The 23247-nt window shown below is 37.6% G+C and overlaps 1 protein-coding gene across 1 annotated transcript in view; it reads left to right on the forward strand.

Moving 5' to 3' along the window:
* Nucleotides 1–23247, forward strand: part of GPC5 (glypican 5) — a gene marked incomplete at both ends in the record, with an annotated part of 755978 nt that overhangs the window by 130186 nt on the left and 602545 nt on the right. Inside the window, 2 exons of the mRNA XM_082784520.1 lie at nucleotides 16673–16806; nucleotides 20853–20978. Of these exons, the coding sequence (XP_082640646.1) occupies nucleotides 16673–16806; nucleotides 20853–20978 (260 nt within the window). The remainder of the gene's footprint in view (nucleotides 1–16672; nucleotides 16807–20852; nucleotides 20979–23247) is intronic.

Raw genomic sequence — 23247 nt, forward strand, 5'->3', positions numbered from 1 at the left:
TAATCCTGAAAGAAATTCTAAGTTATATGTCTTCTGAAAATGTGCGTGATTATATTGTACAGAAAGAGACTTTTGTCCTGCTCTTTTTTAAAATACTGTTGATAATAGAAAAAAAAAATATATCTTTCTTGTGCTTGTGTCTTAGAATGCCAGCAGTAAGAAGCTAATGCACTATATTTAGAACTCTGCTTACTTATTATTTTTTTGTGAAATGACTAGCTGTATTGGGCTTAAGTGGCTAGGGCTTGGTAGCAGGGAGGCTGCAGGGGTGGCCTCTCCGAGCAGAGCCCAGCAGCTGCCCCATGTCAGGTCAGATCTAGCTCCAGATGGCTCCAAAAAGGACCTGCCACTGGCCAGAGCCGAGGCAGTGAGTGATGTTGATTGAGCCTCTGTGAGAACACATTCAAGAAAAGGAAGAAAACAAAACAAAACAAAACAAAAAAAAAAAAAAAAAAAAAAAACCTGCACAACTGGGAGAGAGAGGAGTAAGAAACAACCCTGCAGACACGAAGGTCAGTGCAGGAAGTACTCCAGGAACCAGAGCAGCAGTTCCCCTGCAGCCTGTGGAGAGGCCCCTGGTGGAGCAGGTGAATGTGGCCTGGAGGAGGCTGCAGCCCGTGGAGAGGAGCCCATGCAGGAGCAGGGAGTCTGGGGAGAGCTGCTGCCTGTGGGGGGACCCATGCTGGAGCAGTTTGCTCCTGGGGGATGGACCCCATTGTACAGACCCATGTGGGAGTAGTTCCTGAAGAGCTGCTGCCTGTGGGCAGTCCCCGCAGGATCAGTTCAGGAAGGATGGCATCCCGTGGGAGGGACCCCACGTGGAGCAGGGGCAGAGAGTGACTGTGAAGGAGTGGTGAAGATGAAGCATTAGGGACTGACTGCAGCCCCCATTCCCTGTTCCCCTGTTCCCCCGGGGGGAGGAGGTGGTACAGGGTGGTTGAGGGGAAGGTGTTTCTAGTTTTCTTTTGTTTTGTGTCTTCTAATCTGCTAGTGACAGGCAATAAATTAATATTAAAAAATATTAATCTCCCCATTATGAGTCTGTTTTGCCTGTAACAATAATTGCTGGATGGTCTCCCTGTCCTTATCTCAACCCTTGAACCCTTTTCATCCTATGTCCTTCCCCTTTTCCTTTGATGAGGGGGAGTGAGAGAACGGTTGTGGTTGAGTTCAGTTGCCCAACTTGGTAAAACCACCACACTCACTCACTACTTGTAAACACCTAAGCAGTCTGAATTGCTGCAGTAGTGACATGCTGAATTTCATATTCCCAGAAAGAGAGATATTAAAAAACATTATCAATAGAATATTTGCTTTTCTATTTCTTCTAGGATCTGGTTTACTTTTTACTGGGGCTTTTCTGGTGCAAAATTGCACAACCGTATTCAATGCCATTCCAGAATATAAAGTACTTACAGAAATGCACTAAACCAATTCATTCCTGAGATTTAAAAAAGAAACTGAATGAAGGCAATGAAAAACACATTTGGATGACCCAAATACACACTTATTTGCTTGCAAGCCACAGTACAATTGCAGTTTTTATTTTAGGGAAGGAGGAAGCTTGCTGGTCAACAAAAGACCAGATTAACCATATTTCTAATTGTGGGAATTCCCATACTTGGATATTTAGTAACTTTCATAATTTGACAAGTTGAGGCACTTAAAGAGCTGCAAGAAATTGGCATCTTTTGAAATAGCTATCCTGTGAATCCATTGCCTTACTATCTAAATCCCTTTTATATACCTCCAAATATAGCAGTACTATGCATACTGCTTCATAGCTACTGCACTTTGGTTACTTGCTAAGAGTGGTTTCATGTTAAATAAGTTCAGAAGCTATTTGATCATATTAAAAATAAAACTTTAATTTTAAAGGAATCTTAATTCTGGAAAATTATAATTATAAATCTGCTACATTAATCAGGTCATGAAAGAGATCTGAAATTCATCACATACTTAAAAACAAAGTTGTAGCTTGTGAGCTATATTCAGCCCACCTGAAATGAACTTCTGTATCAGATGCCTGTAAGAACACACAGTACAGTGTTTATCAAAAACAGTTGTTGATTTGATAACAGTCAGAGATACAATATTTTACTGTAAGGAAAATATTAGGCTGTACTTCTAAGTTTTATTTAAAATATCTGCCCTTGAATTTATTTGAAAAGCTTAAGAGTTAACCATCTAATGAAAATTCAGGAAAATTGAAGAAAAAGAAACCCACAACACTTCCATTAAAAATGAAGATTTAGAAAAATGCGGAAATGAGGAAAATAATAAACATTTACTCTAAAACAATTCAGTGTCTCTAATTAAACACTGCCGTATGAATGTCTTTTAATACTATTTCCATATGTTTCAGTGCACCTAACAGTATACACACAGAAGAGACCCACATTTGACTCAACTACAGTAACTATTTTACCACCAACTTCTCTTATTTTGACTCATGGCTGGAGGAATCAGCAATTCATCATTCCTTGATTTTGAGGATTATGAATGGGAATGCTGCATAACCTTTATCAAAATGGCTAAGGGCTTTAACCTTAACTTCACACATTTTCTCTTGCCACCTCAGTCTTCTCATTCCCTTAATATAAAATGAAATGAGAAACATTTGAAAGTGATGCATTCAAGATTTTGTTACTTGTAAATTAAATGTAATAAAAACTTCTGTTTAGATACTTTTATGAAATAACATTGCCTGAAAATCAAAACAATAGTTAAAAAGAAATAAAAGTTCTACATATAAGAAGAATTAACTATGTGAAAAGATAATTTCACAGCCTAATTTCCTGTATATACTAAAGCAAAACTGGCAATTATTACAGAGTAACCTATTCAGTTATTCTTTTACACATTAAGCAGATTATATTGCATTATATAATTTATGACTATTTTGGTTTATTATATGTATTCTTGGTATTTAAGCTGCATAGTAAATTTCTCTATTGCAGACATTCTAGGTGTACTTTATCTGATTGGAAATAGATAAGTAGAGCCAAGTATCTAGCTGGCTCTTCCAAATAGTTGACTTCATCTGTCTATGATTCATCTGCTGCTGTGTGGGCATCATATTTTAGCATTTACACAACGCAGAGACGTGCAGGCAGCATCATTATGAGGGAGTTCTCCAATTCTGTAGTTTAAAAAAAAAAAAAAAAAAAAAAAAGAGCAGCTTGAGATCAGGAACAACTTACTACATTCAACTCCCAGACTTCCTTCTACACACGCTCCTGCTCCTTGGTCATGATTGCTCTTACTGCCTTTGAGATCACTCCCTCTCTGTTCACAAGAAAGCCCCATGTAACATAAGTCTCCAGCTGCACTTTGTGTGGGCAGAAAGGAGAAGCGCTGTTCGTGTTGGATGGAGTGTTCTATCACAGGATGGCCATGGTAAGGACCAGTGGCCTAGATTATATAGCTTTTCCCAAACTTCAGTCCTGTTACCACTAGTAGTCTGGGTGTTAGGGAGACAAGATGATTTACAGCATGTTTACTTCTGGAATTGAATCGCCAAACCACACTGTGCATATAGAAGTATGTATGTATGCCCATGTTGTATGTATAGGGAATCACTTGCAGTTTCTGGCTGGAAAGGAAAACAGACATGTTTAATTCCAAAGGAGGATTTTCTCTGAGACAGGATGCAGAGACTTAGAGAGGATCAGGGCAGTGATCAGGGAAGTGATCCTTCCCCTCTACTCTGCTCTATTGAGGTCGCACCTCAAGTACTGTGTTCAGTTTTGGGCCCCTCACTACAAGAAGGGCATCAAGGCCCTGGAGAGTGTCCAGAGAAGGGCTACAAAGCTGTTGAAGGGCCTGGAACACAAGTCCTGTGAGGAGTGGCTGAGAGAACTGGGGGTGTTTAGTCTGGAAAAGAGGAGGCTCAGGGGAGAGAGACTTTATTGCTCCCTGCAACTACCTGAAAGGAAGTTGTGGGGAGCTGGGGGTTGGCCTCTTCTCACAGGTAACTAGTGATAGAACTAGAGAGAGTAGCCTCGAGTTGTGCAAGGGCAGGTTTATGTTGGAAATTAGGAGACATTTCTTCTCAGAAAGAGTAGTCAGGCATTGGAACAGGTTGGCCAGGGAAGTGCTGGAGTCACCATCCCTGGGGGTATTTGAGGAAAGGTTGGACCTGGCACTTAGGGACATGGTTCAGTGGGTGACATTGGTAGTATGGTGATGGTTGGACCAGATGATCTTGGAGGTCTTTTCCAACCCTAATGATTCTGTGATTCTATGAAAGGGAGTATGAGTAGGCGTGATAGAAGTGGATCCTGGGGAAGATGTGCAGGTGCCCCACACTCTGTCAACCTTTGGCTCTTCACAGGCTTACACTACAGCAGCAGCAGAGGAGCAAGGTCATTGCCAGGTTCCACTGCCAGCAACATCTCATATTTTATCAGGAATACAGTGTACATTGCAGGTGGGGTAAGTTGTAGCTGCTTTGTTCAAGTTGACCCTGCTTGAACAGGGCTGTTGAACTAGATGATCCAACTTTCCATAGATCAAACATATAATCCAACTGTGAGATGAACAGGTTCAATCTATGCTGAGCCAAAAACTGGCTCAACAGTAGAAATCAAAGGGTTGTAATAAATGGGCCTACACCTGGCTGGCAGCTGGTCACTAGCAGTGCTCCCAGAGCTCAATTCTAGGGCCAGTTCTGTTCAATAGTTTTATCAGTGATCTGGATACAGGGGTAGAATGCATCCTCAGCAGGTTTGCTAATGATCCCAAAGTAGGAGGTGCTGTTGACTTTTGGAGGGACAAGAGGCCCTTTCAGAGGGATCTAGATACGTTGGAGCATTGGACAGTCATCAACAGCATGAAGTTCCACAAAGGAAAATGCCAGGATCTGCACCTGGAACAGAGTAATTCTGGACACAGGTAAAGGCTGGGAGATGAGTGGCTGGAGAGCAGCTCAGCAGAAAGGGATCTTCAGTTATAAAATTAGTTATATTTTAAAATTACAATTTGTATTATATCTTTAATTTTAATCATAAAATAAATTATATTTTTCTTCATTCAAAAAGTCTAACTGTATTCAGCCTTGTGTGCATTTAACTTTAAGCAAACATGTATTCCCATTAACAATTTACAAAAGACAGAACCAGAGTGAGCTACATGCCATATACTTCTTGAAAAAAGGAAAATCTGAACTATGTAATTTTCAGCAAAGCAGACTTTGGAGTAAAATTGTGGAGTTCTGCCTGAAACTTTTGGCTTATGCTTGTGCCACCTTTACGTTGTTGAATTTAAATAACTTGATAAAGTGATTAATTTAAATTACTTCAGAAGTATAAAATATAAACTGATTTGTGAAAGCTGCTGAACAGTAATTGAATTCAAAGTCCTCATCTTAAACACTTCTGTATTCTAATCTCATTGTGTTGTAAAAGAAGGTTTGATACCTAACTTAAAACACAGTTGAACACCATCACTTTCCATTTCCCTCCATCCACAGATAAGCATCCAACTGCAGCTGTGAAAAAACGTGTGCTTATATAATAAATTATATAAAATATTTTTATACATCAGTCATTTTTTGATTGTAGCAAGGAGCTAGTGTACTGCAGTCATGACCTCCTCTAGTGTTATGTTTCACTTCCCCAGTAGTTCAAAGTGGAAAAGCTCCCTGCTTCTGTCAAGAAGCTTTCTCCAGAGGCTTAACTGAGCTTCAATCACAAGAAAAAAGAATGGAAAATTTTGAAAACAGTGAAAATCAACAAAGCAAGTTTTTATCACTTGCTTGGAACTAGTGAAATTACCAAAACCATTGGTAAGAAGCATGGGAGGGTTTAAGCCATATTTCATGTCTGACGTGAAAGAGGGGAAGTCACTGGGCAGTGAAGAGATCACAAGTATTATTTCTCACCACTGCAGTCACAGCAACACTGAAGTATATAAACTCTTCTCAGCTAGTAGTGGATGACAGTAATTTTAAGGTAAGTTTTGAAGCCTATTGAATGTTTTGAGGAAAGAGAATAGAACTTGTGGTCAGGGTTCCTAATGAAAATGAAAAAAAAACCACCATCACCTATATGACCACAGAGGGATACATCCGCTGACCCGAAGATGAATAGTCTCATATTTGGTCTTGAAGCTTTATGCTGTTTGGTGTTTTAAATGAACAATGCTCAATCACAATATTGCCTGGAAAAGGAAAGACCTTTATCAGGAAACCTGTGCATATTAAGTACTTACAAAGCAACATACAAACTAATTCACAGTCCACTTTTGCAGGTATTAAGGGTTTTTTCTGTGTTCTATATAAATGTTCATATAAATGCAAATAGAACACAGAAAAATCTGACACAAGTTTTACAGAAAATCAGTGTTTAAGATGAAAATAAATTTCAATTAAAGAAACCCAGGTCTCTCTAGTGCCAAGCAACCTGAGAGTATTTACTGTGGTAGTCTTTGACAAACATTTTTAAAGAAACTCTGAGGTTTATGGAAAATATACATGTTAATATACATATATATGTATTATATACATATTTATTGCATGGTTGTATATTAAAAAACAAAACAAACAAAAAAAACAACAACAAACAGCTAAGGGTCTTGGTTTCTATGCACAAATAAAGTAAAAACAAAACAGCATTAGAGATTGAATTAGAGATGAACAGCATTGAAGCATGGTCTATTTTAGAACAATTTTCAGGAGCTGATTTTCTGAGACACCATTGACTGTATTTTTAGGTGAGTATAAATTAGAGAATCAAAAATGTAAGTTAAAATCTGGAATTCTGTGTGGAGGTTTTCATGGGTGTTGTGTAAGTTCAGTGATGTTGGTAGCGTAAATGATAGACAATTTGATTTGCAAGTCTGTTACAACTCTAAAGTGAAATATAGAGGAAACCAAAGTTAAACTCTAATAGACAGAATGCTCTGTTGTCCAATATAAAACAATTTGAAGATATATGCTTATATTTGTTCTTTAAACATATGAAATGATCAACAAAAAGTCAGGTATGGTAGACATTAGTTGAAAGATGTTTGTATAAAGGATAACAACTGAGTATGTTTACATAATTTCATCTTATGCATAATAAGTCATTTCCAGACTCTGCTTATCTGTTTTCCTATTTATTTTTTCTTGCTTAATCTCCCTTGTTTCTGTAATTTTGCCCTTTTCACAACACTCTATTTTCTACCACTATAAATGCCCATAATATTTTATGGATTTTGTAACTAAAAACAGTGTTTTCCAAATAATGACTAAATCTATAAAACAGCCTGGACATTTATAGTGCTACCATATTTAACATAAAAATGGTAGCAAACATCCCTCAGCATCTCTTGTTTGTCGGAATCCCTGTTGTATGCTTGATTCAGCTCAAAATGTGTGCCTTTTTCCACTGCAATAGGTTTATTTGCTTTTAATGTGTAGAAAAAAAAAAAAGAAAAAAAAAAAAAAAGGTTTCCAACCATGGATAGAATAAATATTAACAGAAGCAGTAATGCATCTATAAATATACATGCATTTTGGAAAAAAAATATGTTAGGATACGATCCATCCCTTTCATTTAGCAGGGCATCACTTTTCAAATGCAAATTGGAAAGAATAAAAAAAGATGAGTTATGCTGGACATACGCTTGTTAATATTCTGTTAGTGTCTTTATTTTAAGGTTTATGATACACCAACAGATATGTGGCAAACACTGGAAGCATGTGTTTCTGCCAAGAACTTCTTAAATACTAGAGCAGAACATGAAGCCATGGAACCATGTCTATCAAATACAGTTGACGGCTACATTAATTTCTCTTCTCAGTATTTGAGTGTATGGTGGCACAGCTTTCAATACCTGCTTCAAGATGCATCATTTCCTATTCCTCTTCTCTCAGCCAATTTTCCTTTTATTTATAGAAATGCAAGAAAACATATTTCTCACCCTTGGTGAGAAGAGGTTCAAATCCAGTGTCAAGTTCATGTCTCACGCCTTTCTGAAAAGCCTTGTGGTTCTTCCAATCCATTTGTCAAATTGCTTGGGTTCCTCTTCTGCAACGCCTCGCTGGAGATACTCATTTTATTGGGTATCCATGGCATGGTGCTGGCAGGGGGCTGCGGGGCTCCTCTGAGGGGCTGCCCCATGCCAGACACAGTCACTTCTAGCTGGCTCCAACACCCCCACCACAGGGCATGGCTGGGCCTAGCAGCCATGGATGGGCACCTCTGGGAAAACTTACATGGGAAAGGTTAAAAAATGTTACACGGCAGCTGTGAGAGAAAGAAAGTGAGAGAACCAGCTCTGCAGACCCCCAGGTCAGTGCAGACAGAGGACAGGAGGTGCTCCAGGCACGGAGCAGAAGTTCCCCTGCAGCCTGTGGAGAGGTCCCTGGTGGAACAGGCTGTCCCATCCCCCCCCACATGATCAACACAGACATGGCTTTGGCAAGCAACATCAAGCAGTGCAGTTTTGCATAAGGTAAGTTCAATATAGACTGCCAAATAATGTAGAAACATATCATGGCATGCTTTATGCATTCCTGTTTAATGTGCTTAAATCAAATGTGCATCACAATCTGAAACATTTTTTGTTAAATCTTCAAGTTTGCTGCACTTCCTTTTTTAAATTGAGATCTGCTTTGTCAGGAAATAATAGAGTCCTTAATATACCTTCTTTCTTGGGGGGAATGGGAGGGGAAACGTTTAACAGAAGGTTGGGCAAAATTTAGACAAAATGCACAGATCCAAAATGGGCCTCCTCTTTCCAATGACTGCATTCTGTAGACTTTTTCAGACTCAGAGGTCTGAAAAATAATGTGGAATAAGTAGTCTGGACTGCCGTCACATTCTGGGTTTAGATAGCATACTGGATGTCTAATTCTGCTTTGGCACCATGGCAAGCTGTCTGAATGTGTTCACTGGGAAACTAACTGAAGGTGAGGAAGATGGTCCAAGAGGCTGAAAATGCAACAGTGTGGTTCTTTGTATTTGCAGAAAGAGAAGAAAGGAGGCTTTGCACTCCTTTCCATAAGCCAAGTAAGAAGCTTGAACAAGTGTAAAGGAAGAAGTGAACCACGAATCCTTTCTGTAGTCTGTATTTTCTCTTTTTTCTTTGCTCTTCCTTTTTCATTCTGAAACAGATTAACAGTGAGCTACTCAGCTGAGCAGTTTTCTGGTTCTCAGCTGGTCCTTAAATCAGCTCTTTGTACTGCAAGAGAAAAACTATATGAGGGCAAATCTAGAGATTGTGAAGCAAATGAATTTTTTAGACTAATTTGGTCCCTTACATTATATATACATATATGAATAAGTGACTGCTTTGTACATAATAAAGATCGTCATAGAAAACTGTTTTTGAGGTTCAAATGAGAGGGTGAGGAGACATTGAAACACTCAACATACAGACAAAAGAAGGAAAAACAGTAATCTCATAAGGTGCAGTCTGAAATGGGTGAAAAAAAAATAGGTTCTCTGCAATGTTAGCTGTCTCAGTAGTAAGGTTCCTCCCCTCCCTCCCTTTTTAAACAGTGGTTTTTGATTCTTTATTATCATGAAAAGGTAGACCTCCAGTTATCTAAGGAATGGATGACGGTGTCTTACACTGAATGAAATAATGTATTATGACTGTTATTGTATATGTGCATGGTTTTATTAACATACATACTTCTGTTACAGACCTTGTTTTCAAAACTACTGTTGCCTTCACAATTTTGAAACTTAAATTGGAGCCTGCCACAAAGTGTAAGCACAGAGTGCAAATATGCAAACACGATGAACTTGTTTTGCTTCCACAAACTCTTTTATGTGTTGTAAATTGTAATGTGTTTCTTCTTTTAAGTGAGCAGCATGCCTGATAAAGGCTATAGAGCCCCATTCTGCTTTTCATTGACAGTTGCATTCCTACTGAGTTTCTTTTGGTGACCCTGGATAGACTTATATTTAGATTTAATGAACAATTCTCTGAGTATCAGATGAGAAGGCAGAATAATGTCAGCCCTCTACGTCAGAGCTATACTTGCAGCGCACACAGAAATAAGGAGCAATAAAGTATATTTTAGCCACTAGAGAGCACAGATATGTCAGTCTCAGTACACACAGGGAGCTGATCTTTGGAAAGGACTACTGCCGGTTTTATATAATTGCTTTTCAGAGGAGAACCACAGAGTGTTTTCACTGAACGTAAATGAAACACCTTGGCATCCACTGAAGCAGACTTGGACTGGGAGAGCTGGCAGCCTCTCACAAGAAGCAGTTTTGTTGAACTGCCTTTGAGGAGTTTGAACTGGCAGTGCTGCATTCTGGCTGCAGGATAACTTGGCCAAGAACATTAGGATTTCCCCTAACATTAAGCCATTAAAAAAAAAAATCACTTCCTTCCCTCTCACCCCCATTCAGAAAAGGAAACTCTTTTTTTACTGCCAGACTTACTGAGTGTTAGTCCCTCATGAAAGGAGCAGCAGAATTGAAACAATTTAAGATTTAGTAATTAAAAAGTGGAAGACATAAATTGAAATTATATTAAGAAACTCATACTTAATGAGCTAGCAGATTTTATTTTACAGTTACAATGTGCAGAATGAGGAAGGAAATCAGAGATAATTAAAGACTGATAAGACATGAGAACAGCCTGAAGAACCCAGGCTGAAACACTGGTTTTGGTAGAGGAGGAGGATACAGGTCTCAGTCACATGCGAGCCATGAACTGTGGGTCCCAATCCAACAGCTTGGACAGCAGTCTTTTGCAAACCCCTATAAAAAAAAAAATAAAAAATAATAAATATATATATATATATTGTAAATACTTAGCATTATTGTCTCTTCATCTCTTCTTTGGCCCTCCATCTTCAGTATAGATTTCATTTCCCAGAAAGGTGCATGACAATGACACTGACGCCCCACTACTACCAAACATAGTGGAATAATTAGTTGTCCAGTGGTACATTTATTTATATATCTCAGAAAATATTTTCCTTTTTTTTTTTTTTTTTTTTTTTTTTTTTTCAACATATAATCCTCTTATCCTCTTTTATTTTTTATTTATTTTTCCTGATGAGGCTACTACTGCTTTGCACTGGACACAACCCCCATTCTGAGGCTGACCACAGCTCCCATTCCCTGTTCCCCTGTGCTGCTTGGGAGGAGGAGGTAGAAGAGGGTGGATGGGGGAAGGTGTTAGTAGTTTGCTTTTAGTTTCTCACTGCTCTAGTCTGTTAGTGACAGGCAATTTATTATATTAAGCTCCCTATTCTGTCTGTTTTGCCTGTGACAATAATTGGTGAGTGATCTCGCAGTACCTTATCTCAACCCTTGAGCTCTTTCCATTGTATTTTCTCCTCCTTTTCCTTTGAGGAGGGGGAGTGAGAGAGTGGTTGTGGTGGAGTTCAGCTGCCCAGCTGGGTAAAACCACCACAACTCCATCTTACTTGAAAAATTTGTAAATACACTTTCTCATGTATCAGCTGAATTTTTAATTATAGTTTTGAATAAAATTCATTTGTAATTATTTAACAAGTTTATTTAAGTCTTGCAGGTGATTATAAATTGAGTGTTTAATGATTTGTGCAAGCATCATTCAATTATCAGCTTCAGTTTGTAATGCTCTAGGCTGTTGTTCACATTTTCCACTTCTAGATTATGTTGGGCTTCTCTCATAAATTCTGTAAAATGATGAAACCTATTTGTGAAATTTATAAAACTTTAGGTTGCTGCAATAACTCTGGAGTTTAAAGCTTTGGATGTTTAAGATGTATGGCCAAGAATCCTGGGGCTACAGTAGAGAAATAGACTAGTTGCAGAAAAAGAATTAACAAAGAAAACAATACAGTATTTCTCCATGATCTTCCTATGTTGCTAATACTGGTGGCACCCCACTGTTCTTTCCTAAGGCAATCTCATTAACATCTTTTTCCCAATTTGAAGAAAAAAACATCCTGTTTTAACAAATGCCTGTTCTCCTGGTATCTAAGAACTTGAACTTTGTCTCATTAGGGAGTCCTTTACTCTTTCATGCACCTCTGCGCGCTCTGACATCTCAAAATACATTTTTTCGTTGCAATAGAAGTTTGATATTAAATAAGCAACTGTTACAAACAATAAACGATAAAAGCCTGCTCAAGTCTTTGGAAATACTGAAATGTTGGTGCTCCCTCTTGTGGTTTAACTGAAAGAAGGAAAAGCAAGTTCAACAAGCGCCAAGTGTGCCGATGTACTGGCTCCTGCTGCAGGAGCTCAGCTGGGGATTATTACAAGTTAGGAGGAGAAGCTAATTTTGCTTTGAGAAATCGTCATTGTTACCTGCTTAGATGATCAAAAAGTGCCAAATGCCAAGAAGCTGACCTTTCCTCTGCTGCTAGCAATGGCCGGCTAGCAGAAGGAGTTACAGGACAGAGTGTGCTGCTGTACTGCTCTTCTTTTTCTCCTCTGTATGACACACAGCCATCTACCTGCAAGGATTACACATCCACTTGTAGGGTTTGAATCTGAATCAGGAAATGTTGTAAACTTGTAAGGCTTTGTGTTTATGGATAAATGTTTTGGGCAGTTTGGTTAGTAATCAGTTGCTGGAAACCCTTGTGACATCAATAATCTTATTTATTGAACAAAGTGTTCAACTTGTGCATTCCTAGAAAACCTGAAAACATTCAATTAACCACAGTTTTTATTGTTGTTGGTGGCAATATAGTTTAAACCAGTTGTTCTGCTATCTTCTAGCTTCTAGGGCTACTGCACTTCAGTATTTTTCCTTCCTTCCTTCCTTCCTTCCTTCCTTCCTTCCTTCCTTCCTTCCTTCCTTCCTTCCTTCCTTCCTTCCTTCCTTCCTTCCTTCCTTTTCTTTCTCTCTTTCTCTCTTTCTCTTTCTCTCTTTCTCTCTTTCTCTCTTTCTCTCTTTCTTTCTCTCTCTTTCTCTTTCTCTCTTTCTTCCTCTCTTCCTATCTCTCTGTCTCCTTTCCTTTCCTTTCCTTTCCTTTCCTTTCCTTTCCTTTCCTTTCCTTTCCTTTCCTTTCCTTTCCTTTCCTTTCCTTTCCTTTCCTTTCCTTTCCTTTCCTTTCCTTTCCTTTCCTTTCCTTTCCTTTCCTTTCCTTTCCTTTCCTTCCCACAGGTGTTTGAGGGGATCAAGAAAAAGCTATCGTTCAGTAACTGAAAGCACACCAAGCAGGCTGTGTCCTAGTCTAGTGAATGGGAGTGGCACTTTTATTTTCAGCCTTTGAATTAAACATAGGAATGATTATTGAATTTCATAATTAAAAAAAAAAAAATAGTGAAATGATTTCAGTAGAAACGCTGAGGTCAGAAAGAACCATTTTTGTAGTGCAAAAAAGTCCCAAAGGATGTGACCAATTGGCCCTATTGAACCTGTGAACTGATATGGCAGTGTCCCGTTGTTACTAACATAATGCTCACATCATTGTCCAGCCCTCTTTAAATGTGAAGGCTTATGACACTCAAGTTTTCCAAACTGTGTGTAACCAGAGATGTTCAACTATGCACCAAGCAAAATCAAACTGTCATAAAGTTCGTGTGTGGCACTAATTGCAATTTAACTGCATGGTTATTACAAGAGCTTTTAATTAACCCAATCATCATTCTGTGGCATGCAAATTGTGCATAATAACAGCATGCTGAATATAATGACAATAGGTTTGTCTGAACTGTGAAAATCGTGAGTTTTATAATTTTCTGAGGTTTCCTTTTATGCCATTAAATATTGTGCAGTATCTGTTTAAGAAAATTGGACCAAAGTGGGGAGATAAGGAGAAAAGAAAAAAATCCTAGTAAGTTGCTTAGGCTTGTCTGTTTTAAAATTTTATAGTTATCTTTAATTCTTTCTGAAATTCAGTGAGATTTGTAATTCTCTTTAGAATAATATTTTCGGTGATTCTTTCAGTCTCACTTTCCTCAGGGTATTTTCAGTCCTCTTCAAGAATCATTTTGTATGCTCTTCAAGGATCTTGTGTTCGTGGCCAAGAAAAATGCTCAAATTTTTGTGGGAATGTTCAGTGAGAATAAATACCTTTTCAGTGCAACTGGAGGGCAGGATGATAAGAATACATTCTGATCGGATATTGCTGCAAAATGATCTTTTGTTAGCTCATTAGTGTATTGAGAGCAACCCCCTTCTTCCAAAGTGAAGATTCAAGTCTATGTCTCCAAGGACTGACAGTAATAGCACTGGATGAATTTTTTACAGCCCAAAGGCTAAGAATACTGAGATGATGTGGCTGAAAGGCTGTTAAAATCCTTCTGGAATTGGCGGAAATACAATTAACTGGCATTACACTTGTTCCATGTACACTTTCTAGATACTTAAGGAATACATACAAAAAACAGTAGACATTATTATGATTTTTTTTTTAAGTGTATCATGTGGAAAATGAAATTCTGACATTTTAGTTTTAAAATATTTGTCTCACAGACACAGCAGGCACCTGAAGGCAAGATAGTACTTACTATATGACCTTTTCATGTGCACAACTGCTTACTGAAGAAACTGTGTGAAAATGAAGACTGGGACAGAGAGGAAGGCAAAAATATATCTGGCATCCATGTACAGTTAATGGTTTGAATATGACATAAAGATGTCAGGCACCAGTGAACAGCTGAAAAACAAAACAAAACAACACAACAGATCATGTTCAGCTGGTTGAGTGATGCAAGTGTAATGTGTCAAACAAAATAAAGAAACCAACACCACACAAAGCTATCCAGCCAGGCAGTGTTCCCAGGGTTTTAAATAAAAATAAAAAAGTAATAAAAAAGAGAAAGGTAACAGACAAAGACATCATCAGAGTACCTGCTCGTACATGCTGAAGTAGCTCACCTTGTAGAAACTCTGAAGAAGGAAGTGACTTTGCTAAAGGTTAGTGAGCTAACTTTCAGCTGCAAGAGATGTTGCTATCATTAATATAACAGCTCTCAGCAGTATGACTACTGGCGTGTACTTCTTTGTGGGAATTGCAGAGGTGTGTGTGCTCCTGTACAGGCACTTTTTACAATTTAACTACTGGTATTTTCAGAATATTCCATAGATATGTATGTAAAGCTTATATAAGATTATTTTTTTTTTAAAGATTCTATATTTGAAACTAAGGTTTATTTGTAAATGTATCAGTGAATGCAAAATTCCCCAAATCATACTATGCATTTCTTGAGACATTCACTCAAAGTAAGTAAACAGAGAGAAAGGTCATGAGATAGTATTTTGAAGCAGCCATATAATGTAAAAAATGAACACTGTCCGTACTGCAAGCCACTAGGACTGTAAGAACTACTGATTTTCTTTATTTTTTCATTTTAGTTGAGTAAAACTTAAAGACATTTAAATTTAAATTCAAGGAATATAGATATCTGTGGATTCTCCTGCCTTCATAGGGGAGCAATAGGAATACATATGGAGCAACAAATACATGTTTTTTTCAGTTTATTACAACTGGAGCTAAATTTCCCTTTTCCTTTTCCCCTTTTCCTTTTCCTCTTTCCTAAAGGAGCATTACTCACCTCCTTAGAGCCTGTATTAGCTGGTAAATCGCTGACACCGTGTTTCTCTGTCCCTCACAGGCTCACACCCTGCAGTTAGTCTCTGAGAGTGCCAGGACAGCTGTGGCATCTCTTTCAGACATCCAAGGGCCAAAGTCAGCACAACCTACACACATAACCTGTGCCTGGCATGGGAGAGGTGCTCCTTCCCAAACATCTGGATCTGACGCTCACTGCTTGTGTTTGTGTTTCAAAAACTGAATACCTATTGTAGAGCCCAAAGCCCTTTTTAAGAAGGCTGACTATCAAAACTGAGTTTTAATAAATCACATGCAGTATTAGTTTTTTGGTACTGCATACATGCTAGGTTAAAGAAGATACGTGCCCTTCAGTCTGCTTAACATACTTTCTGATGTGATCCTCGCCGTCAAGTATCTCTTGCTTAATAAATATGTATGGCACTAATTATTTTTCTTCAGTGACTAGGAAGAATAATGAGCAATGAACATGAACTGGTATCATGTATAGCACAAAATGCTCACTATCACATTTTACAAAGAAGAAAATGGGAATTCATGTGAACATGTATCTATTGACATCTGGATCAGAAAACCAGGCATACAAAATCCCTTGGTGTTTTCAACATCTATGGTCTGAATCATTAAACGTGCATCTTGGATCATTAAATTTACATCTCGCAAAGTTGTAATGCAGGTTTACACCATGCTAAGTGTTCACTATATGCTCTGAATAACTATGCTGAACGTGCCATAATAATTCATCAACCCTGAAAGAAATCACAGAGTTCAATACATATTAAAAAATGTGATTAGGGTGTAATACAGAAAAATGGAAATATGCTGCTGTTCACAACACATTCTGATCTCTGAAGTTACTGTCGCTGTCTGCATAACAATACAGTTTCTTGATAAAAGGCAAAAAAGCCACATTCAATAAAATACATGTGGTGACTTGCTTACACACTTTATATTCCTTCAAAAGGAGTAATTTTGTTTGTTCTTTTCTTTTACAAAATGAAATAGAATTGTGTTTACTGCATTCGTTATAGACATACTGTTGACAAATATGATAATTAATGATATTTTTGTAGCTGATATTTATCATATGTCCATAGACTTTCTTTCTTGTTAAAATGGACTTAAACTGAATTGAGGGATATGTAATATTTTTTGCTTACATATCTTCTTTCCTTCTAATGACTTTTTTTCTTTTAGGTGAACAAGGTATGTGGCCCTCCTGTAAGGAAGCCTGCACAGTCTCCAAGTTGCTCTTTTGATCAGAACAAAGATAATGAAGGGCTGAAGATGTTCTCAAGAGACAGTGAAGAAACCCTTGCCAACAGAAGAAAGTAAGACATTAGTTTTACAGCCAGAAAGAAAGAATAAAGTAAGCCATTAATTTTACAACAGAATAGCTTATATTCAGTGCAGTGGCATGCAAAGAATGAAGCATTTCAGCAACACAGTCTGCTCAGTTACATTTTGAAAAGAGTCATTTTATGACTTTATGACTTTATGTTTTCCAGTATAATGGATGTATGAGTGGGTTCATTTGGTGTGTTTTGAAATATTTAAAAGAGTGGATAACTAAAATATGAATATGAATAAGAATATCAACTCTGTGTGTAAATTTTCAAATTACATTTAAATGGCACATCATTGGGTATTACTGCATCTGTCAAGACCTGATTGTCCCTTTTACCAGAAGACTGTACAAATTGATAAGACAAAAAACGTAATGACTTCATTCTTACATACCTTTCTATTGTGATAAACGAGAAAAATAAGCATTTAGGTTTAAGTCTTGAAGTTCTTATTGAAGCAAATCCTGCTGATTTTTTTCTTTGGCTCTTTAGCCAGTACATAGTGAATTCAGGTGACTACAAAACTTAGGTATTTGATTTATATCTGGTTCAGCATTACAGCGTAAACTTTCCCTAACTGTGTAGGAGCTAAGTGTTTAAGCTGCCATTATATTCAGTGGGGAGGAGGACTCAGTTCAGCTGCCCACACAACAGCATGAGTTCAGTGCCATTTGAGGATGCCCTAAGGTATCTCAACTGATCTTCTGCTTCCCAGAAGGATACAGGTGTCCTGTAAGTTTTGCCATATGTTGCAGCCTTGTGCAGAGATCTCAGATAGCTGAAGGCACCTTAAAGGCCACCAGATATTCTATCTTTAGACAAATGAATCAAGTCTTTAATGCCTGCAAGGAGTAATTGCACTGTAAGGAGTAAGGATAGTATTACTGGTGAGATTAAAGGCTCTATTAATGCAAATCATATGCAAAGGAAAAATCAGAAATTTCATTCCCATCACAGTGTCCACTAAAGTACAGAGATGGTTTCTTTGGCCTCTTTTTCTTTCATTTGAGTTTGTAGTGCAAAAGGAGACTGAAATGAGAGAATTCCAAGTAATAATTACTCATTTCTGATGTCTGGAGAAGAAAATGTGCCTCTGAGCTTCAAAGGCAGACCATTCTAGCTAGTGCAATGTTCTTTATGTTCCTAAGCAAGTTCCTGATGTTTACTCAATGCTAGCACTCTGCAAACACAAAATTGCATTCTAATATCTCAATTCATCTGGGACCGTTCTGATTCAAAAAAATAGTGTCTGGGTGGACCTCAGGGAGATCATATGGGACACCAGAGCCAGTGGGCTGCAGAAAACAATGTTGTTTTGCCATGGTTTATTCCTGTCTGAGATGCTGGAACCATTTAATGGCTTGCAACAGGTACTACACCAAAAAGCTGGGGGGTGTAGAATGAGAAAAAAAAGTTTTTGAGATGCACTGGCAGAAATTTCAGTTTAGCAACTTCATAGTCCATATCATCTTCCCTTGCTATCTCCTGGATCACCCCTTCTTCCTTATTAGTCACAATCACTTTATATTTGCCATATTATATTTATATTTGCCATATTCCCATGGCAACTGCATGGCAACAGAAGAGCAACTTCAGCAACCTTACAGCCTGCTTTTAAGGAAGCATGGTTCTCCCAGTCAAACTCTGCTTTTTTTACCTTCCGACCTGTTTACCTCTGGCAACAGGGTTGCTCTCTGCAACTTTCACAAACTTTAGCAGAAAAGAATAGGCTTCTCCCAAATGGTGGAGGCTTGATCAATGAGAATTATCTTAGGAAAAAAACAAGTGAACAAAAGGACTCCATTAAATGTGTGACTCCCAAGAGTTCCCCAGTTTCCTAATATTTCTCAAATCCAGCTGCAGATGAAAGTTTACATGTACATGTGCATTAAAGAACAATGTACATGTTGGACTACTGCCTGAACTTTTCCTAAATAATTTTCACTATCAGAAACACCATCAATTTAAACATCAACACCTTAGGCAAGTGTTTTCAAGCACTATGTGGTACAAGAAGAAAAGGAAATTCCACTTTGCTTTTGACACTTAAAAATGTCAGATGAATTTTTGAAATTGCTAAGCAGAACATTACAAAATAACATACAATCTTAAAAATACATAATGATTTTTTCTCCAAACCTTAGCTTTGCAGACAGGTTATAACAAGGAGAATAAAATTGTAAGAACAAAAACAAACAAAAACATTGCCAAACAGATAAGAAATGTTTGTAGCTTGCACTGACTGCAATTGCACATTTGTGCTCAGCTGCCTATAATTACATGCTATCTGGTCTAAAAGATGTTGATGTGAAAATTGACATTCAAACCATCTGCCCTTCTAACTACTTTGGTCAGACATCTACAGGGGCTGAAATCAGTTATTACTTCTGTATTAACTTCGGCTTTGCCTCAGGATGCATCTGCTAATAAACTAAATAACTGACCTTTCTGTTACAACGCAGTTTGGTATAAGATATTGTAGCAGCTGTATTCATTTCCATTTCTTTATAATACATGGATTGATTGTACAGAAGAAGAAATTTCAACTATTTATTATGAGAAGACTTTAATCACTAGTATTCATCCAGAACATAAACACAACGCATAGTCAAAATCAAAATCAATCCCCCTCAATGGGATATGGAGGAAATCTGCAAACATATTATGCACACTATATGCAATTTGGGGGATGGAACAATACAGGATACAACTATCTGTGGTTGGGAAAGTGTATGTGAATCATATTTATATACTTAAAATAAACTGTGCATATACAATTACATGATGAATAGTCAAAAAAGACCCTACCTGAGATTTTCAGAACAGTAGTTTCAGAACAGTAATGCACTTAGATCCCCTTAAATAATCATAGTAAATCTGAATCACTGTGCTTTGTGTAGAATATTTGCCCTACAATTACAATTAAAAAGTGGCTTTTTCAATGACAAAATATATAAAATTACTCATGTTTTATTTGTGTTAATTTTGAGTAAGCAAAAATTAAAAATTTAATTCCATATGCCATTTTAGATCTGTGTTAACTAAATGTAATGAAATGTCTAGAACTTTTAGAGCTATTTTCTTTTTTTTTTTTTTTTAAAAAATTCCAGACAGCGTTCAAGAAGTTAGCATAATGAGAAACTTGCTGGCTCATAGAGCAATGAGTACAGCATTTGTCGGTACCTTTCTTCTTCATGCCTGCGGGTCACAGATAACTCAGTATACTGTGATATTCTAAACCAGAATAAATAAGTATTTTAATTTTTCACAGCAGGAATGGGTCTCCCAGGAAGAGATTTTCAATACATAAGCAAACAATTTATAAACATAAATATCTCAATCCAGTTACAAACATACTAGCTAAAAAGTCATTCATTTGTTTTGATTTAAGTGCAAAACCTTATCATTAGCTCTGGGCAACTTGGCAATTCTTTAAAATAGCAATACATAATTTATAATTTAGCAGCATAACAAGATAAAATTGATGTCTTTTGGCAGACAGTAATTTAAATATCCACTAAATATTTAACATCTACATCTTAAACCCATTCTACCTAAATCTTGAATTACTCCATAACTCTCACCAATACTCTTTCTTGTACTTGTAGGACTGTAGGGGACCAGTTGGTAGCGCTGAAAAACAGATGACATTAATATACACCTGTTTTTTTATTTGCTATGCTTTCCTTTGGATCATTTTTTATTACATTTGTACAAGTGTAGTATTGCAAGCTGTATCAAAATTATGCAAGAAAATTTCAGGGTGGAGGAAAATAACTCACATTCCAGAGCATGAGTAAATTGTTTAATTTTGACAATAAGAGTATCAAGTCTGTAAACTACTGAAATGTGTCAGAGAGAATCTAACTTAGGTAATAAGAAATTGACAAATTGGTTTAAAACATCATTGGAACCAGGAGAGAACATTAGAAAAAGCATATTCTGTATCTTCTCGTAGACATGCACAATAGCAGTACTGCTTAATGTTATTGATTGACACTGTCTATTGTTTCCCATGTTCCTCTGTGCAGAGAATTTATCAGCCACCTCCGGCTCTACAGAGCCTTTTACGGCGGACTGGCTGATCAGCTGTGCGGTAATGAGTTGGCAGCTGCTGATGGACTCCCGTGTTGGAATGGAGAAGATGTTGTAAGAAGGTACCTTTTTAACTCACTTCTGTCTTTCCTTCTGTATTTCTCATTGCTCTAAATTAGCCAAGTGGAGTCAAGTGCATTGTTTCTCTGGGTATATGTCAAAGCCCATTTGGAAAACAAGTCAGCATGGGTTTCCTTCTCTCAGGCCTCATCTATAAACAGAATTAAAAAACAACCTGTATTTATGTTTTAAAGAAAAAAAGAATATTACTGGTCCTCAGACATTTCTGCATCAAATTTATGGAGCTTAACCATATGCTGGTTAGGAGAAGATGGACTGGCATTTATAGTTGGAAAAAATGAATATGGATTTTTCTTTTCAGGGATGATCTTTATAAAGTGCTCCTTTTAATACAGAGTTTGTGATATCAGACAAGCTGTTTGCTTAAAACTTTCTCTGGCTCTGAAGAATGAACTAATCTCTTAATATATGTGGTGTCTCAGGAGAGCACCATAAGTTAAGACACTAAGATAAAATGTTTTAAAGGTGAAACACCTGTATTGTTTTATGTATGCACTAGCCTGGGAGACATCACTCAGTAGCAATGGCAAAGAAGAGATAAAAATAAACTGCTAGGCTCCTGGATGCATATCTCTGGAATCGATATGTTTCACGACTTACAAGACACTATCATTTGTGAATGTCAGATGGATTTTCAGAGAAATGAGATATGTGTTTTTGCTTTATTGCTCTCATCAAGAAAACAAGTATTTCTCTGAACTTGTGGTGACAGATGAAAATATTGAGAGGTTCATTGCAATTACGTTTTATAAAGATCATACTCTTATTACCAAGATGAGGTAGTATCAAAGAAGGTGGATAAAGGCTATAAAGGTGTGTTAGTAAAATGGGAGATAGCTGGTACTAATCAGATCAGGCACTGACAGTCTGCATCTTCAGCATGGGTTTATGAAAAGCAGGTCCTGCCTGACTAACCTTATCTCCTTATATGAGAAGAAGATTATGGGCTTAGTAGATGAGGCTGTTCATGTTGTCTACCTGGATTTTAGTAAAGAGTTGGACAGTGGTTGCCACAGTATTCTCTTGTAGAAACTGGTTGCTCCTGGCATGGACAGGTATACAGCTTGTTGGGTGAAGAACTGGCTGGATGGCCAGAAGTCATAGTGGAGTCTAATCCTCTTGGCAGCCAGTCACCAAGGCTCAGCACTGGGTCCAGTTTTGCTTAACATTTTTATCAGTGATCTGGATGAAGGAATCAAATGTATCTTCAGAAAGTTTGCAGACAATACTGAGTTAGGCAGGACAACTGAAGGTATGAAAGCTCTGCAGAGGGATCTGGATAGGCTGCGTCAATGGGCTGCATCCAGTTGCAAGTCACTCAGCAAGGCTGGGTGCAACTGGGTGCTGCTCTTGGGTCACAATAACCCGATGCAGCAGTATGGGCTTGGGGAAGAATGACTGTAAAGCTGCCCAGCAGAAAAGGAGAGGGTGGTCAAGCGTCACAACAGGCTGCCCAGGGAAGTGGTGGAGTCCCCATCCCCTGGTGCTTAGGGACATGGTTTAGTGGGTGACATTGGTAGTAGGGTGATGGTTGGTCCACATGATCTTGCAGGTCTTTTCCAACCGTAGTTATTCAATTATTCTATTTAAGAACGTGGATGTGGCCCTGAGACGTGCTTTAGTGATGGTACTCAGTAAGTCAGCTTGATGGTTGGACTCAATGATCTTGAAGGTCTTTTCCAACCTAAATAATTCTATGATTTTAGGATTCAGGCATCTCTAAATAGGTTATGTAGGAACTATAATGTATTGATTAGTGATGTCTAAGAAAACAGTACATACCCTTTCAGCAAACAGCTAGAGATCTGCTTTAGTTTATCATCTTGGGTAGTGCTTTGCAAGCACTAAGGCCCAATAAGTGGTTGACCCTTGGCACTCTCATTGTCCTAATTTGTCAACAATCTTCTCAGGATGAATTATCCTTTCTTAGATACCTGTATTTCAGATTTAATTTCAACTTTATATCCTGGCTTTTATTTTCATGCTTTTTCCCAAGTGAGTTATAGTACTCTTACTAAATGTCTCAGTAAGAATTTGAAGTAAACATCTTGTAATTACAGATTTCCTAAGAAAAAATTTCTTGTATTCTAATTTTTATATGCAGGTGGGCTTACTATCCATATATTATATATTTTCAAAACTATATTATTATACAGTACTATTACATTTTAGTCATTATACATGTATTATTATATTGTTACTATTATTACACTGTTATATTTTAAGAAGTATGATTAGAAGCTTCAGTCC

The sequence above is a fragment of the Aythya marila genome (assembly GCF_965140915.1).
Source record: "Aythya marila genome assembly, chromosome: 1".
NCBI lineage: Eukaryota > Metazoa > Chordata > Aves > Anseriformes > Anatidae > Aythya > Aythya marila.